The following is a 19,090-nucleotide window of genomic DNA, read 5'->3' on the forward strand; positions in this document are numbered from 1 at the left end:
TCCTATCCCATTAAAAAAAAATTGAGGATTAGAATTTGACAGGCTCATCTGAGTGCTCTTTAGACGGTTAAAGTGGAAACGAAATTTGTGGGAGAGATCCGTTAGCGAAAATTTTGTTCTAATCGCGTATCGCGAGTAGCAATGTTGAGAGATTATAATACATCCCGCGAGTAGCACTTGCAGCCAGTAACTTTATGAAGCATGAATCTTCCGGAGAGAAATGCATGAGTATGCTCGACCAGTAGAGATAGAATTTGTTCAATCTGTGCTCTACATAAACAGTGACACTAAATTTTGAAGAGAAACGAAATAACAAGCTGCTTAAAAGATTTGTTTTAAGAACAATTTTACCTTTGTAAAAGGGAGAGAGAATAACCGAAATAATCGTGCCTTGATGCACAAGTAGTGGTATTCAATACGCTAATCCGGCGTGGCGTGACTGAAAAGGTTAACAGAATTTTGTGACTGTAAGCAAACTTAAGAAATGTATGTATGTATGTATGTAATTTATGGACATTGTTTAATCTTGTAATGTATTTACCTGTGAGTAACTTGAACTGTGAACTTTGAAATCACAATGTGAGATGGGAGATGTGAATTTGCAGACACTAAGACGTTCTAAACAAAATGCGAGTGATAAAGTGTACAAAATACGTGTGCAGTGACATGTGTACACGCAAGTGCAGGTAGTGACAGCGATCACAGCAAAGCATTTTGCAAACTATATGTAAAACGTTGACTTCACTTACCTGTGTGTAAGCAGCATGGCGGGTCGCAGGGACTGTCGTGTGAAATCCTCGAAACAGACGGTGGTATTTTCTACCCAAGTTTTCGATACGCCGATCGACGATGGAGAAAGGACACTAGACGTGTGTTTCCGCGTGTTCTCATTTTAGCAGAGCGCGAGTGACACACGTTAAACTTCATACGAGCATACACGAGCGCGTGTTGCACTGGACTAGTAACCGGCAACAGCGCGGAGCTGCTTGCAATTGGACTCAACAATTAACATTTGAAACACAACCGACGCGCGCGCTGTGGAGGCGTGTCATTGACCTTAGAATGTTTTCCGTCTCACAACTACGCAAGAGACATTGCTAAAGCTATCACAGTGAAACTTAATTATGAACTTTATTTATTCTGTAAAAAGAGAAGTCTTAGCTTCAAATTAATTTCCATTTATTCAGTCACGTCGGATATTTTGCAATAGATAGTTAAATAAAGACAAGGCATTACTGAGCACTGAAACGTTAACTGGAGGGGAAGGTTATCAATCCTGTCCAGAATCCTATAAAACCTTTACCTGTAAGTCTACATTATAGCATGAACCTAACACAGGTTTCTTTCTGTTTATTTGCATGTAAACGACATGACGCTTGATGCGAGACACTAGAGAGGCAACACGAGCGAACACAAAAAAAAAGGACGCTACCCAGGGTCGTGACCTCTCGGACGACGCCGCTCACCGAACGAGAATAGACGTTGCAGACTCCGGTTAAGTGAGCGCGTGACAAATAAAAGTGTACAGTGTAGTGTCAAGTGAAACGTCCTGATTAACAACGACATTCTAAAAGAATCTAATGAAACGGATAAAAAAAACATTACGAGACCAAACAGGTCACAGACAATTTTAGAGGACTGTTTAAGTAATTATTTCAATGTATCTGTGTATGTTTGTCTACTGACATGTTTTGTTTTCTATATAGAGTATTATTCATTTATCTTTGTGTGTGTTAGACTTAAGATTGTTTTTTTTTTCATATTTTGTTTCACCGTAACAGCAATTAAGATGACAGTGCAAGGACACCTTACAATGAACTGAGAGAAGTGCCGAAGTGCACAAAAGACACTGAAAGACTATTTGTTTTCATAACTGTACTGGAAGCATAAAATAACTAGATGACAAACTCATTCCAATTTTATGTTAGAACGAAAGTAAACAGATGATAAAACACAGTAATGTCTTGAAACTACATGTGAGTCCTGATGATCCTTCCGGAATCTTCATGCCTCACATGGGAGGCATTGTGACATTACAGCCTTTATCACTGCGATTTTTAACATGTAAAAGTTTTTTTTTTCTGTATTTGCGTCAGTATGTGCGAACTTCTAACATATACCAATGAATGTTGTAACCAGATATCTTTGCCGCGCTCCTGAAAAGCGCAGAATATCACGATAGCTATAAACTGTTATACGCTGCTATCGATCAGTAAAAAAAAAAAACCGATGCACCTATGTTTCAAAATAACAATTGCCAGTTTTTACTTCTGCAGGGAGCCGCGTCGCTGTCTAGCTCTTCTGTGAATGTGTTGCGAGTCGGACGCAAAAGTATTGTGCTCCATCTGATATAATCATTTTTATTGTAAAGTTAAGAGTTTAAGTGATTAAAAATATATGTAGCCACAAACAAGCGAGAATGTATATCGTGAAAAATTCGCTCCACCGCCACAATGGGTGGCCATGTTAATGTAAGTTTCCGTTTCATATTATAATACTTGGAGCCTTGAAGTTTATTTAATTTCAAAGAAAATCTCTCAACCTTATTTTCATTAATTATACTTATGATAATCCTTCCTGTTTAAAAGATTTATGCAGCTTATGATCCAGCGTGTGTTCTGTCGGAACAGGAGGCTGTGGTGACGACATCGCTATAGGGTCATTCCACACCAAGTGGTCTAAAACTGAAAAAAGTTCCCACCATCATGGTCTCCAATTTTCGTCAAATTTTAACTGTAGCTTTAGTCAAGTGTTGAAGTAAGTTTCCCAAGATTTCAGGCCTCTAGCTGCAATAGCTGCTGATCTAGACCCCCTTGTCTGAAGTGTACTTAGTCCGTGTGCATGCAACATAAAAAAAATGTCATATTTGGAGTCTAATAAAATCGAAACTAATTCATAAGAATGGTTAGTAAGATGCGACCCTGTACAGTTTTTTTTGCTGATTCCAACGAAATTATGTATAACATTACTCATGCAAACCCCGGTCAAATAACTCGACTCAAAGTATACTTCAAAATTTGTCGTGACACAACGCGACAAATTTTGACCAATATTAAGACTGCAATGATTTCCTTGCAGTTGAAGATATGGACTTGAACTTTTGGCCAAGCTTCATGCTTGTGCTAGACATAATGCAGCCGGATTTGCAATGATCCAGGCCATATGGTCGCCCTGCAGTATCTCTTCAAATTAGGCAGTGTCAGCACAAACGGTAAAATTTACCAAAGTTTCAAGCCAATTACTAAAAAATAGTTGGCCTGAATCTGCTTGTGAATAGTATCACCTAAAAGAGAAACTCTTGCTCTACAAGACTGACATTTGTTTTTTTTGCAACGCGACCATTAAGTACTCATTAACTCACATCAAAGTTGTTATATTTTGTATGCGCGATGCACTAATTTTTCTTCATTTCTAGGAATTTGAATCTTAATAGTCGCTTAGAATTACTGATATAATTGGATATTTCATTCGTGTTTTATTCAGTGATTGGCCAGTGAGAGATGTCAGAAGTTAATGAAGAAGAAGAATCGTTGGCCCCCTGTTCAATTGGAAAAGATGCTGCTGCATCGAAGTGCCATGTTATCTTCTATGCTAAGAAGACTGGATTCAAAGCGTTTAGTGATTTCACAGAATGTGACCAGAAATTGCTTGTTTCGCGTTCAGAAGCCAAACTTGACGAAAATTCCATCATTTGCTTCCACCATGAAGCCCTCTTCCTACATGAATATCAAGCGATGCAAAAGAAATGTTGCAATCCATTCAAGAAGAGGAATCACAATGTAAAAGCTGGACTTAGACTGCTTGATAATGAAACAGCTGCCAAACTTTGCCTGTTAAAGAAAAAAGAAGTGATTGATATAAAACCTGGTCAGAAGCTTTGCCCTCGCTGCATGTCGGCACTGAACCAAAAGCTAGAAGATTCATCATCACTATCAACCCAATCTGAACAAGATTTCACAACGGATGAAACTGAACCAGCCATCAACAAAAGTTTATCATTTATTGGTGCTTCACCATTGAAAAGAAGACAACTAAGTAAAAGAGATAAGCAAAGCTATGCAAAAAGAAAGATCTTGGATGCACAAAGTTTAATTGGGAATCAAATTGCTGCTGCTGTAGGAATCAATTACGATGAACAGCCAAGTTCAAGTAAAAGTCGCCCATGCAATAATTGTGCAGATCTTGATAATCTTATAGAAGAGTTGAAAGAAAAATGTAAAGTGTCAAATCGTAGGACAAAAGTTCAAATATTGACCTTGGTTCCAAGAAGCTGGACAATTAAAGATACGACAACAGCATTTAATGTATCAGAAAGAATGGTAAAGCAAGCGAGAAAACTGAAGAATGAGCAAGGTGTTCTAGCTTTTCCAGCAAATCGGCAAGGAAGGAAGCTTTCAGATGAAGTTGTTCAGAAAGTACATGACTTTTTTCAAGATGACGAATTCAGCAGACTTTGTCCAGGGAAGAAAGACTGTGTGCCTGTGAGAATTTCAGGAACAAAGGTGTACAAGCAAAAGCGGTTGTTGCTTTGCAATTTGAAGGAAATGTACGTGTCTTATCAGAAGCAAAATGGACCAGAAATTGGCTTCTCAAAGTTTTGCGAGCTTAGACCAAAATGGTGTGTTACAGTTGGCTCTGCTGGAATGCACTCAGTTTGTGTCTGTACAATACACCAAAATGTCAAGCTTATGCTCACTGGTGCATCAATCAATGAAGACTACAAGGAAATTCTTAGCAAAGCTGTTTGCAGCTTGGAAAACAAGGATTGTATGCTTCATCGTTGTGAAAACTGCCCTGGTCCAGAAGGTGTAGAAGCAGTTATTGCAACATATTTTGAAGATAATGACCCTGAAGAACTGATTGAGTACAAACAATGGATTCATACCGACAGGGATACTTTAGAAACAAAGCAGCTTTCAACAGAAGAGTATGTTGAAGATATTGCAGCAAAAATTTGGAACCTGTCTTGTCATCACTACATTGCCAAGCATCAAAGCCAGCACCTGAAAGCTCTCAAAACTGATTTGAAAGAAGGCGAATTCATAATACTAATGGATTTTGCTGAAAACTATTCATTTATTGTTCAAGATGCAGTGCAAGGCTTTCACTGGGAAAACAGTCAAGCAACAGTTCATCCATTTGTAGTCTACTACTGTGAAAACGAAGAGGTGCAATGTGTGAATCTTTGTGTTATTAGTGACTGCCTTCGACACGATACGATTACTGTCCATGTTTACATTGGAAAAGTAATCAATTACCTGAAGATGCAATTTTCCAAAATAAGCCACATCCACTACTTCAGTGATGGTTCAGCTGCACAATATAAGAATTTCAAGAATTTTCTCAACTTATGCTATCACAAAGAAGATTTTGAAATAACAGCAGAATGGAATTTCTTTGGAACAAGCCATGGAAAGTCGCCTTGTGATGGCATTGGAGGCACAACAAAACGGTTGGCAGCAAGAGCAAGTTTGCAACGTCCATATGAAAACCAGATTCTAACACCCAAAGATCTTTTCAACTTCTGCAATGATAATATCAATGGAATCAAATTCTTTTTCATCAGCAAAGAGGAAGTTGAAGAAGAAAAAGCTTCTCAAGAAGAAAGATTCCTGCAAGGGCACACTCTAGCTGGCACAAGAGAAAACCACCATTTTTTGCCCATTGATATGACGACAATTAAGGTCAGTAGAGTTTCTAATGATGCGACATCTTTTTTGGCCAAAATTAGTGCTGCTGAAGTAGTAGTTCAAGTCATGGATCTTCAGCCTGGGCAGTATGTTGCTTGCATTTATGAAAAGAAATGGTGGATTGGAAACATCGTTGAAATCTCAGTCGAACAGAAAGATGCTTTCATAAGCTTTATGCATCCTCATGGTCCTGCAAGTTCATTTTATTGGCCCTTAAGACGTGATACTTGCTGGATTCCAGAACAACTTATCATTGGTGTTATTCCAGCTCCATCAGTGACATCATCTGGTCGGCAATACAGTTTTCCTGAAAGCATTCTCTTGCAAATCAACGATGCTTCCAGAATGATGAAGTAACTGAGGAAGACAGGCTTGGGAACCTGCATAAAGAAACCCACAATCAGGCTTGGGATCCTGTGGTAAAGACACCCTGTAATCAGGCTTGGGAACCTGCAGTAAAGATACCCACCCGTGGCTGTTACTGCATGGCTATCGGGCGTGGCCCCTATGGCGATGGGGATGCTGGTTTTATTGTGATAACCAGTAATGGCTCAGCCATCATGAACCAACGCAGGGCACTGCGCACACAAAATATAAGATACTTTGACCTGAGTAAATAAGCACTTAATGGAAGCGTTGCAAAAGAAAAATATATCCATCTCGTAGAGCAAGAGTTTCTCTTTCAGATGATACTATTCACAATTAAATCCAGGCTGACTATTTTGTAGTAATGGGCTTTGAACTTTGGTAAATAAAGCCATTTGCGCTGACACTGCCAAATTTGAAGAGATTTTGCAAGGCGACTATAAAGCCTGGGTAGTTGGAAATCCAGCTGTATTATGTCCAGCACAAAGATAAGACTTGGTAAAAAGTTCAAGTCCATATCTTTATCTGCAAGGAAATTATTGCAGTCTGAATATTGGTCAAAATTTGTCGCATTAAGTCACGACAGAATTAGGGGTACACTTTGAGTCGACTTGTTTGACCGGATTTTGCATCAGTAATCTTATAATTAATTTCGTTTGAATCAGCACAAAAAACTGTACAGGGTCTCATCTTACTAACCATTCTTATGAATTGGTTTCAATTTTATGAGACCCCAAAAATGGCATTTTGTCTGATGTCGCGCGCATGCGAACTTACTACCCTTCAGACAAGGGGGTGTAGATCAGCAAGTATTGCAGCTAGAGGCTTGAAATCTTGAGAAACTTAATTTAGCACTTGACTAGTGCTACAGATAAAATTTGAAGAAAATTGGAGACATGATGGTGGGAAGGTTTAGACCACTTGGCATGGAATGACCCTATAGTATTTATTCCAAGTTCTTTCAGTTCCGTTTATATGTTCGTACAAATCCAATCAGTTGGTCCCTTAGGTTTCTTTCATGTAACTTCCGTCTGTTTTCTCCGCGCGATCTTCCTCCGAAAAAAAATTTCTGTTCATTTTCTTTAGTAATTTTCGATATCGCGAAGGAGAAAAGACAGCCGCCTCCTGCTCCGAACGGAACACTACGACTTTTCTAACGTCGGAGAGTACCGCACGAATTTTCCGCTAAAAGGTAATAGAGTTTCTTAAAGCTGGATCAATTACACATGTTGCTGCTGTTCTCCGACAAATCTGGTGTGATTAATAGTAATTTATTCTGTCACGACAAAAAGAACCAATTTTATTTTTACCAAAGCAACAAAGCTTTCAATTAAATTACTAAAAGAAAAAAAAAAAAATCATACCAGACGGTGATGAAGAATAGGATGAAGTTTAAGTTACTAATCAGGAAGAAGCAACGCTCAAAGAAGTGTGACACGGTAATTCGAAGGAATGTAGAGACACGCTAACATTTCTATGTCGTCCGCCCCCGGTAGCTGAGTGGTCAGCGCGACAGACTGTCAATCCAAAGGGCCCGGGTTCGATTCCCGGCTGGGTCGGAGATTTTCTCCTCTCAGGGACTGGGTGTTGTGTTGTCCTTATCATCATCATTTCATCCCCACCGACGCGCAAGTCGCCGAACCAGGCGAACGGTCTACCCGACAGGAGGCCCTCGTCACACGACATTTCATTTCATTTCTATGTCACTATAGACATTCAGTACACGAGGCAGTCGATTTGCAGCGGAATGGAAGTGTCTAAAAAGAACATTTACAGAAGTCAGAAAATAAAAACGCAAGTACTAGGGGGGGGGGGGGGGGGGTAACTGCGAAGAACCCATTGCTAACAGAAGTAATACGTCAGTTGGTCGACGAAAGAAAGAAGTACAATATCTTTCAAGGAAATTTAGCAATACTGAAATACAACTCACTTACAAACGAAGTGAACAGGAAGTGCAGGAAAGGTAAGGGTAAATAGATACAAAATAGTGCGAAGAAAACGAAAAATAAAAGATTGTCGGAAGGACGGGCTCAGTATATAGAAAATCAATACTATCTACGGCGAAATTAAAAGCCAGGAAAGTAACGTTAAGAGCAAAGAGCGGATGAGTGGAAAGAGTATACTGAAGGCTTCTCTAATGAGGGAGAGGACTTGTCTCATGATGATAGAAGAAAGAAGCGAAACCGACATAGAGTAGATAGGGGATCCTGTATCAAAAGCTGAATTTAAAAGAGCTCTGGAAGACATAAGATCAAATAAGTCTCAATCGATAGACAACACTCCATAACAATGTCTAAAAACATTGGGGGAAGTAACAACAAGACGACTCATCACGTTGGTGTGTAGAATGTATGAGACTGGCTATACACCGTCAGATTTTCGCAAAATCGTCATCCACACCATTACCAAGACTGCAAGAACTGACAACTGCGAGAATTAGTGCACAAATAGCTTAAAAGCCCATGCAACCAATTTGCTGATAAGAATAGTACACAGAAGAATAGAAAAGAAAATTGAGGGTAAGTTAAATCACTATCACTTTGGCTGTAGGAAAGGTAAAGGCACAAGAGAGACATCGCTAACGTTGCGGTTGATGGTGAAAGCAAGACTAAAGTAAAATCGAAACATGTTCATAGAATTTGTTGACATAAAGAAAGCGTTCGACTATGTACAATGGCACGAGAAGTTCTGCGGAAAACAGGGGTAATCTGTACCGACAGACGGGTAATGTACAAGAACTAAGAGGGAACAATAACAGCGTAATACCAAGAACGAAGAGCTCGGATTAAAAAGATTGTAAGACAGGGATATAGTATTTCAGCCCTACTGTTCAGTCTACACACCGAAGAAGCAATACCAGAAATGAAAGTAAGGGTCAAGAGTGAAATTAAAATTCAAGATGGAAAGTCGGCAATGATATCTTTGATGTCATTGCTATCCTCAGTCAAAGTGAAGAAGAATAACTGGGTCTGCTGAACGGAATGATCTGTCTAATGAGTGCCGAATATGGATTGAGTGTAAGTCAAAGAAAGATGAAGGCAACGGGAGGTTGCAGAGTTGATTAAGGTGACAAACTTAACGTCAGTATTGGTGACCGCTAAGTAGATGAAGTTAAGAAAATCTTACTGAGACATTAAAATAATCCACTACGGACGGAGCAAGGATGACAATAAACCATACTAGCACTGGCAACAGGGGCGTTTGCGGTTAAGAGAAGTCTGCTAGTATCAAACAAAAGTCTAAATTTGAGAAAGAAATTTCTGGGAATATACCTTTGGAGAACTGCATGCTGTGGAAGTGAAACGGAGGGAAATTGTGGGAAAACCGGAATAGACACAGTCGAAGCATTTGAGATATGGTGCTACTGACGAATATAGAACATTAGGCGAACTGAAAAGTAAGGGGTGAGGAGATTCTCCGCAGAAACGACGAGGAAAGGAGTAGGTGGGAGACACTATCAAGAAGTGGAGAAGAAGGGCAGGCCATCTGTTAAGACATCAAGCAATAACTTCGATGGTACTAGAGGGAACTGTAGTCGGTAAAAACTGTAGATTAAGACAGAGTTTGGAATAAATCCAGCAAATTATTGAGGATTTAAGCCGGGAAGAGGAATTCGTAGTGTGCCGTATCAGCCAGTTACAATACTGGTGTCTCGGATAAAAAATTAGAGTGTGTAAAGTGGGGAGGGCAAGGCCAGCGGCAGGCGGCGCTACCTGCAACGCGCGGCGACTAGCAGAAATTTACAGGCACCCGAGTTAGATTCGGGATCACTGGGGACCAACTAGAGTATCAGCCTAAAGCAGCCCGTGAGTTGCATCTATCTGCCGACCTCCATGTGATGCCTAAATCCACTGGGACGACCTAGTGCTTCGAGGGGTTGTAATGACGATTCTCGGTGATATCCACTGTGATCTATCCATACATTCGACTGGCCAGGGGACTACGCTGGCGGGATTCAAATAGCGTTATTAGTTTTCTGCCTGAGCCCGGAGTGTTTATATTCTCTCTAGGCGGGTGAGTTGTCAGAGAAGGCACGACCCCGTAACGTACTCGGCTGTGGAAGTGTTGCTTTATGCTGTTCGATGTAGAAATACGGCATGTCACCTACTGCAGAACGCAGCGATCTTGTTTTTCTGTGTTCTGACAATGGCTTGTATAAAGATACTTCAGGATGTACCAGTGGAACTGCGGCCCTAGATGACCTGCATACTAGTAGGCTGGTTCCTAAGAGTGTACCACCGTTCCCCACGTGAGGACTCGATCCTCCGAATTCCTGGCTGCTGTTGTACTCATGAACTAGTTAACAGGTAATGGTGCAACTATATAACTTCGTATACTTCCGCGGATAGTGTCACTTGATATAAAAGTTTTCTATCTATGGTACCGAGTCATATTGTAAAAATGAACTATGCTATAGAGGACAACGTCTCGTCCACGGTTACAGTGGACTTCTTCTTGGTCTACTGGTCACTACACCCACAGACGCCCAACGTAGCTATGGCCGAAACGTCGGTTTCTCACTGTTTATAATTTCTGGACTTCATAGACCTCCTGCTCATCTTCACCAGACACTAAATTACTCATCTTGCGGTGACTGATACACCGAGTTTGTTATCCATGACTTACGCTAACCCTCTGCTTTCGTTCCATGTAGTACATGCGTAACGAGTGGGCAGAAGACTCTCCACAGTGGCACATGTAGGTGGCACTAGCGACGACCAAGACGAAGGAAGTTTCTGATGTTGAAATTCCAGTTACCATGGCTCAGTGCCGAAAGCCAGTATGGTATTTCTGAACATAATGGATAACAGCTGTCGTTGCTGTTAAGTAGGGTACATTCTTGTACAAAACAGATTTAAAGGGATTATCGAATTTACACAGCAGCGGATTCTTTAAGTCCACAGCAGCAGTTCTTGTTATCTCCGCTGGTAGCTGCAAAGACGAGCAAGAGATATCACACTGAATCACGTTGAAAATTATCACACTGTTCCATAATTTAAGTCTTCCACACAGCTTGAGCGTTGGTCAGATATGCCGTGATTTTCAGTTTCATTCACTAGGCAGCAGTGTGAAACTGCATCTAACGCCTTCTGGAAGTCAAGAAACCCTCCAAGTACACTTGACAACAAAAACGTGGGCCACTTCAGAGTGCAGTCAACATAACGGAACTGTTATGCACGTCCTCAAAACGCCAAAGCTCTTTGAGGTACAACTGTCTGACTATACATCATCGTTACTGTAAGGTGGCAGCTTGAATGAATGTTAATTTCGCACCTTACATGAGATTCTGTATATTGTAGCAGGTAGATACACACTTCGGCGATAGTGACCAGATTAGCCTATCAAAATTTAAAGTATGTAATGCAAAGGGGTAACACTTGGTTCGACAGTAATAACACACCGAACCCAAATCCTGCATGTCAAAGAGCGAAAGGTGAAAAAAAAAATTGCATTGTTTTAGGGGCAGACGCGAGTTGCGCCGTCATGGCCCACATACAACGAAAGGCTTCTAATAGGAGATGGTGACCTGCAGCGAGAGAGACAACGAATGCTCGGGGAGATACATCGAGGGGAGCAGGTAGTGCCACAGCGCTGCCTGTGACGGGGAAATTCTTTAGAAAACTGCGTTGGGGAATTTGCAGGTGGATACAAACAGGCCACAGACGCAGTTGATCACGTAAAAGGCCCGTGGAGCTCTCATGATGTAAGTGTGTAGCTTATAGGCGTCATGAGCAGGCACAATATGTCTGATTGGCTGAAATAAACGTGGAAGGAGTAAGAGTGGCGATATTTTGACGCAGTTTAAAGGTAGGACCTTTGCGATTGGTGGGGTAGTTTCCACAAGATGAAAGGAATACTCTCATTGGTCTGAAAAAGCCGTGACGTGCAGCGCGAAAGGATACAGTTGGGGGACAGTTTGCTACGAAAGATACATTATCGAAAAGTTTAAGAACTCTCCTCTGAACCAGCGTCAAGTGTAGAACAGGGCGCATCGCGCTCTGTACGACGCCAAAAGAGGAATTTTTATGTGAACACTGCGTTCACTTTGGCTGACATTCAGCTAGAAATTAGCTGAAGAGTCTTTGAGCTCCTACAGAGGAGTAACGAAACAGCCACGAAGTTAATTGTTCTTGCTATAGCTGAGAGGGCGTTGATCATGCTGCTCCACCTATGCACGTGTATGTAGCCATATTTTCCAGACTAGGGATGAATGCATGTTTTCTCGCCTAAAGAGAAACATAGGATATTTCCAGCGGACAAAATCAGTAAAGAATTTGATTACCTTTTTGTAGGATTTTCAGAGTGCGAGAGCAGCCATGCAGCTGACAACACGTTGCAGCTAAAGGTACATGCCGCTGGCAGAGGCATAAAATTGTTGCTTCTCCAGCTTGCGTCCACTGTCAACATGAGCAACCATGAGTAATCTTTCGCTCATCTTGTCACAAAAACTAACCATCCTCTGTAGCACCAGAATTAACACAGATACTGGTCCAGACTGTATACCAATTAGGTTCCTTTCGGAGTATGCTGATGCATTAGCTACGTACTTAACAATCCGTACCCAAAGACCGGAAAGTCACACAGGTCACACCAATATTCAAGAAAGGTAGTAGGAGTAATCGACTAAATTACGGGGCCATATCGTTAACGTCGATATGCTGCAGGATTTTAGAACATTGTGTTCGAACATTATGAATCATCTCGAAGGAAACGGTCTATTGACACACAGTCAACATGGGTTTAGGAAACCCTGTGAAATACAACTAGGCCTTTATTCAAATGAAGTTTTGAGTGCCATTGACAAGGGATTTCAGATCGATTCCGTATTCCTGGATTTCCGGAAGGCTTTTGACACTGTACCACACAATCGGCTCGTATTGAAATTGCGTGCTTATAGAATATCGTCCCAGTTATGTGACTGGATTTGTGATTTCCTGTCAGAGAGGTCACAGTTCGTAGTAATAGACAGAAAGTCATCCTGTAAGATAGAAGTGTTTTCTGGCGTTCCCCAAGGTAGTGTTATAGGCCCTTTGCTGTTCCTTATCTATATAAACGATTTGGGAGACAATCTGACCAGCCGTCTTCGGTTGTTTGCAGATGACACGGTCGTTTATCAACTAATAAAGTCAAGATCAAAACAAACTGCGAAACGATTTAGAAAAAATATCTGAGTGGTGCGAAAAGTGGCAGTTGACCCTAAATAACGAAAGGTCTGTGGTCATGCACATGAGTGCTAAAACGAACTCGTTAAACCTCGGTTACACGATAAATCAGCCTAATCTGAAAGCCGTAAATTCAACTAAATACCTAGGTATTACAATTACGAACAACTTAAATTGGAAGGAACACATAGAAAATGTTGTGCGGAAGGCTAACCAACGACTGCGTTTTATTGGCAGGACACTTAGAAAATGTAACAGACCTACTAAGGAGACTGCCTACACTACGCTTGTCCGTCCTCTTTTAGAATACTGCTGAGCGGTGTGGGATCCTTACCAGATAGGACTGACGGAGTATATCGAAAAAGTTCAAAGAAAGGCAGCACGTTTTGTATTATCGCGAAATATGGGAGAGAGTGTCACAAAAATGATACAGTATTTGGACTTGAAATCATTAAAAGAAAGGCGTTTTTCGTTGCGACGGAAACTTCTCACGAAATTCCAATTACCAGCTTTCTCCTCCGAATGCGAAAATATTTTGCTGACATCGACCTACATAGGGCGGAACGATCACCACGATAAAATAAGAGAAACCAGAGCTCGTACGGAAAGATATAGATGTTCATTCTTTCCGCGCGCTGTACGACTTTGGAATAGAAGATAATTGTAAAGGTGGTTCGAAGAACCCTCTACCAGGCACTTAAATGTGATTTTCAGAGTATCCATGTACACGTAGATGTAGATTAAACAAATTTTGTACAGTTAAACTGATTTGCTCTGTCATAGAATAGGGGTCCACTCCTAACACCAGTAATTTAGTCTAATGACCTTAACGCTCTAACAGGGTGTTTTTGCTGATGTCTGACGAATGTGAAAAGGAATGGAGTGTCAGATTAATACTAGAAAACACTGCTCATTTTGGCACTTAGCCCAGATGTTAAACCATGCCATTATATAACAAATATTAGTTAACACGTTATTAGAGATGAGACAGTCCCTAACTCATGTAAATAAAACTTTGTTACTGTAAGTGACACTACAGAAGTGCTGTCACACTCATTAAATAACACGACAAGTTATTCGTGATCCGAATTTGAACCCACTGTTTACCAAACGAAGCTTCCACATCTGATCGAGACTCGATTAGGCGTAAATAGACGAAAATACAGAAGTGTTCACCAGTATCAGTTTACACTGTCGAATGTCCTAACCTGCAAATAAATGACTCCGGGAAACCCATGAAGCTTATATTGGCCCTGAGAAGTAACCATGGAAGATATGTAATGAAGTGCAACACCCAAGTGTGAAACGCCATGAAGTAAAGTTAGTGATGGACAGGGAGTAGAACAAGGTAACTACATGAATTGTTAACTCAATCAGATGTGATATTAAAAATATATGCACCAATGGTGTGATATTGCAACCTGAAACGATGTTACGAGTGATATTATCTCAGCAGGGATTCGAACCTGGCACATTTCGATACTGTGTTTTAGCTACAAATAGTCATGAAATATTTATTGTTTCTTCACCAGTAGCGAAATGTGTACATATTCGACTGGAGGTAGTTCTGTGGTGCCTGGGACTCCAACACCATGCATATCGTTACTGTTGACCCTTGAAGGACTTCGGCATCATCAACGAAATGATGAGACGGTATCATCTTGAAGGGTTCAAATCCAGAGAAAAATTGGATTCGAAGCTCGAATCTAAATTCATTGCCATTCTAAACATGGTCTAAATGAAATAAAAATAGAATATTTTACGAACTGTATATTCAAAAGAAGCTCAGACCACTTAAAAAAGGTAAATCAAAGCAAAAGTAGTTCAAATTTCATTTTAGCTATTAACAATTGATCTTTGACTGGCCCTCGGTAATGACAAATGAAGATAAAGAGGTAACGAAACGTTTTAAGGACTCTAATATTTTATCCAGAATCCCACATAATTTTGTACCTCTGTCATGCATCTTAGTGTAGAATCCATACACCGTCAGAGGTAACAGCCTGGAGATACAACTTCCTTCCTGGCTTCAAGATCGCAGTCCCAAAGCGCGTCAACTGCAGTTAGTTAGTTTTATGGCCCGTTCTCTGTTACCGTGTTGGCAATCTCAGCCCACATGTTTTCCTTAGGGTTTATATCAGCAGTCCGTGGCGGCCAGTCCATGGGCTCCTGCCACTGTACAAAAACTTGCGACTCCATGAATTTTTTTTTTTTTTGATCTTGTATGGTATTCATTACATACTTACATAATGTCAAATGGATGTTTGAGTAAATTTTAGCTAACAGTTTTGTGAATTTTAACAGAATAAAACAAGCAATTACATCGCTGTATTCGTCAGACCTTCTGTCTACGAAACTACTGTGCTAGTAAGTGTAAACGTAATAAGTTTTAGGGTAACGTTTACATAAGTCTTCCATTACCCTCAGGGGACGATTAAATTAATAATGTTAAGAAACACCCGACTATACTAGTGGCGTACTAGCTCAATCAACAGAGGCCACAATGATCGAGTATCACAAACAGTACGTGTAGTCGGACATCTTTGTACAGTAGTAGGAGGGAAACCACGGCCAACGAACTAGAATTCTGACTGGGAAGGGATGAGTGTGAGGGTGAAGGTGTATTTGAAGGTCCCTCTTGTACGTTTTTCATGAATAATAACTCGGAAACCGTGGCTTCCAGCAAAAAAGTATCCGAGTAAAAATGTAACAACATTAAATTACCTACAAAAAGGTTCTGTTTATTTCTTCTGTGCGGCTAATAGTTGATACGTGGCCAACGAGAGGATACGAAAATCTCCCCAGTGTTTTTTTAACGTCAGATATTGCGGGTAATCCTGTATAGCTCTCTGTATAAAGACATTGTGTTAGGAAATGAGGATACAATGTTAGATTTACGTAGTACTGTACCATTTTATATGTGAAGAAGGTGTGATGTTATATGAAAGTGTAACACACCTTTGTTGTGGAATAGTACTTGAGTGGACACAATGCAGCGTGAACATCTTGTATTACATGCTTTGTTGTGAAGTGGTACTATAGGTGTGGCTATTAAATTAGTTTGACCAGTAAATGCATATTTTGGTCAAACTGAAACTGGCTGAAGTTCATGAAGACACGTTAGACCACACATCGAATAATTACCCCCAAAACAGACAGGGTAAAGAAGTACCTAGCCACCTGGGAAAGGATAGGTACATGCAGTACATTATCCTCTGTAGTAAGTGAAATGGTCTCTAGTTATGCATGGGTGAAAATATGTTAACGCGTTGTAGCAAAAATTTACGTATTTGAAGTCAGTAACTGCTGTCTAAGAGCTTTGAGCAGTACGTGGCTCGCGTTCACGACATCATGTATTTTACTCCCTGTTTTTAACGTACTTCACCTCACTACGTCAATTAAAACTCCTACTGCGACCGTGGGAGGCGTCAGCAGCGCGTATCGATATCTTACTTCTCGTAGTATCTTTGCTCAACTGCTAATACTTCCCGGTTGTTGTCTGTCGTAAGCGAGTTCAGGTCGTGAGTTCGGGCTGCCAGTCAGTTGGAACGTGTCTGGAAAACAGTCCGGACCTGCCAGTCGAGGAGTTCCAATGAGGTACCAGTGCTGTCGGGTTGGAGCAGAAGTGAGGTCAGCGTCGACATGGTTCGCCCGACCATTGGCACCACGCATCACTTAAGTTGGGCCACGGTCTTGGTGGATCGTCGGTCGGTCGTTCTACCGGACGACGCGTTTAGGTTCGCCGATCGTTCATGAGTAGGCTGTGTGTGTGTGTGTGTGTGTGTGTGTGTGTGTGTGTGTGTGTGTGTGTGCATCATCTCCCGATTTGTCTTCGTGCATGCTTAGTTACTGTTGGGTATCGTTCAGGTATTTGTGCAAGTATTTTTCAGATTGTGTGTGTGTAGTTGGCGTTATTCCCACTTTACACTTCGGTTATTTTAGATGTTGTCGGCATACTGAGGCGAGTCGGTCGGTTGCTGCGGACCAGGGAAGCTATCTCCCGGTGCAGTCGGATGGGTCCACTGGCGGTCCCTGCACAGTGTCGGAGCATGTGTGGAGCTGTCTGATCACTACGAGCTTCGTGGTTCACCGACCATGGACGTCAAAGTTGAGTAGCAGTTTCGACTACCCAACCTATGTCCATGCCGTGTGGTTCGTTTCGGTGGTTCGTTGTTGGGGAGGTTTTCCTGTGAGGAACACCGAATGTTTCTATTGCTGAAATACTGCCGCGATGTGGTGCAATTAACTGTACTGGTTGACTGCAATTAAAGTAAGTGCACCAGCGGAATTTTCTGCCTTGTGGCCGTTGGTGTTCTGCTTACCTGCCTGTCCACTGACGTAACTTCAGGCAGTGTTCCTTTTGAGTGAAGTTAACTATATCACCGTATTTCAATTCAAGTGTACCAGCGGAATTTTCTGCCTTGTGGCGGTTAGTGTTCCGGTTACCTCCCTTGGCCACCAACTAATTTCAGGCACCGTCCTTTCCTCACCTGTTGTCGCTGTCCAACATGGTGTTTAGTTTTGACTGCTAATACGTATATGTGTATTTGTGTTTGAGTTCTCATGTTCCGATTGGTGGGAAGTAAGTCGTGTTGTCGGTCGGTCCGTGACTGTCACCTGGTTGGGTTCATCTACATCTACATCTACATTGATACTCCGCAAGCCACCCAACGGTGTGTGGCGGATCAAGTGTGGTTGGGCTCACCACCTGTGTTACCTAAGTGAACGACGGCAGACCGACCTCCCTGGAGGCTTCTGAGTGCCATTTTCTTTATTGTCCTTCTCACCATTGTTTAATAGTGTGTTTATAACCTATCATAGCTAATGATTGAAAATATTTTTGCTTTTACTGGGATTTTATATATTTTTGAATTTTGGAAAATCAGTTGTGTGTCTTCACCCACTTAAATCGTTACTAAAAAAAAAAAATGGCCTTCTGCCTTTGAAAGGTCATTGTACATTATTTTAAAATCTTGAAAATTTTATCGTGGGTCTTCAGCCGTTTCTATTGTCTTATTCATATTTGTCTATTCACCCTTGCCTTGAGGGTCTCAACCTCGCTGTGTATATGTATGTTAATTATTTTATTTGCAATTTTAGCTGCATGATTTTACCACTTGAGATTTATCTTGTTGCTTTAAGATTTCTTGTTTGGAATCCTTTGTCGTTAAATAATTTCGTTTTTGAAACTCGTAGTTCTAAAGGTTTGGCCATGCGTCGTTCTGGTTTAAAGGTGTGCCGGCCGGAGTGACTGAGCGGTTCTAGGCGCTGCAGTCTGGAACCGCGCGACGGCTACGGTCCTGCCTCGAACCCTTCCTCGGGCATGGATGCGTGCGATATCCATAGGTTAGTTAGGTTTAACTAGTTCTAAGTTCTAGGGGACTGATGACCTTAGAAGTTGAGTCCCATAGTGCTCAGAGCCATTTTTTTTTTTGTTTAAAGGTGTTATTAAATTACAAAATATTACTATTTTGAGTGAACCTGACCGACACCTTATTTGGCCCTTTCCTCGATCCTAATCATCTGTTCTGCCCAGCGGATTTAGCGGGCGTTTCAACCATAATTACAAAACTGTGTAATAAAATTCGTTCATAAAAGTTGATTTTAGATATTGTAGTAAACATAATCTACCAGACCTTTTTCATCTTTCCTGTGCAATAAAAACTGAACAATTATTATTTTATGCAGAGAGCAAAACTATTGGAGTGCACTAAAGCTTCTCCCTATATTGTCCTCAGTGGTTATTTACTACACGAAGTGGATGTATTGAATAAATTCAAGTGTGAACAAATCTGAAGCTAAAGCTGCTTGTTACAGTGACAATCAAGTCATTTTCCGTAATACTACACGAGCAACGTTCTATTGATATTC

At 41.1% G+C, this 19,090-nt stretch overlaps 1 protein-coding gene across 1 annotated transcript; it reads left to right on the forward strand.

The window, feature by feature from the left end:
• Window positions 1-3,500: 3,500 nt before the first annotated feature.
• On the forward strand, window positions 3,501-18,327 carry LOC124578418 (ARL14 effector protein-like). Its single transcript, XM_047131232.1, has 2 exons — window positions 3,501-4,215; window positions 18,320-18,327. The coding sequence occupies exons 1-2, from the start codon at window positions 3,501-3,503 to the stop codon at window positions 18,325-18,327; spliced, it is 723 nt and encodes a 240-aa protein (XP_046987188.1).
• Window positions 18,328-19,090: the final 763 nt, after the last annotated feature.

This window comes from Schistocerca americana, chromosome 1, assembly GCF_021461395.2.
Source record: "Schistocerca americana isolate TAMUIC-IGC-003095 chromosome 1, iqSchAmer2.1, whole genome shotgun sequence".
NCBI lineage: Eukaryota > Metazoa > Arthropoda > Insecta > Orthoptera > Acrididae > Schistocerca > Schistocerca americana.

Coding starts and splice junctions, on each gene's coding strand:
- LOC124578418 (XM_047131232.1), top strand. CDS start 3,501: ATGTCAGAAGTTAATGAAGAAGAAGAATCGTTGGCCCCCTGTTCAATT.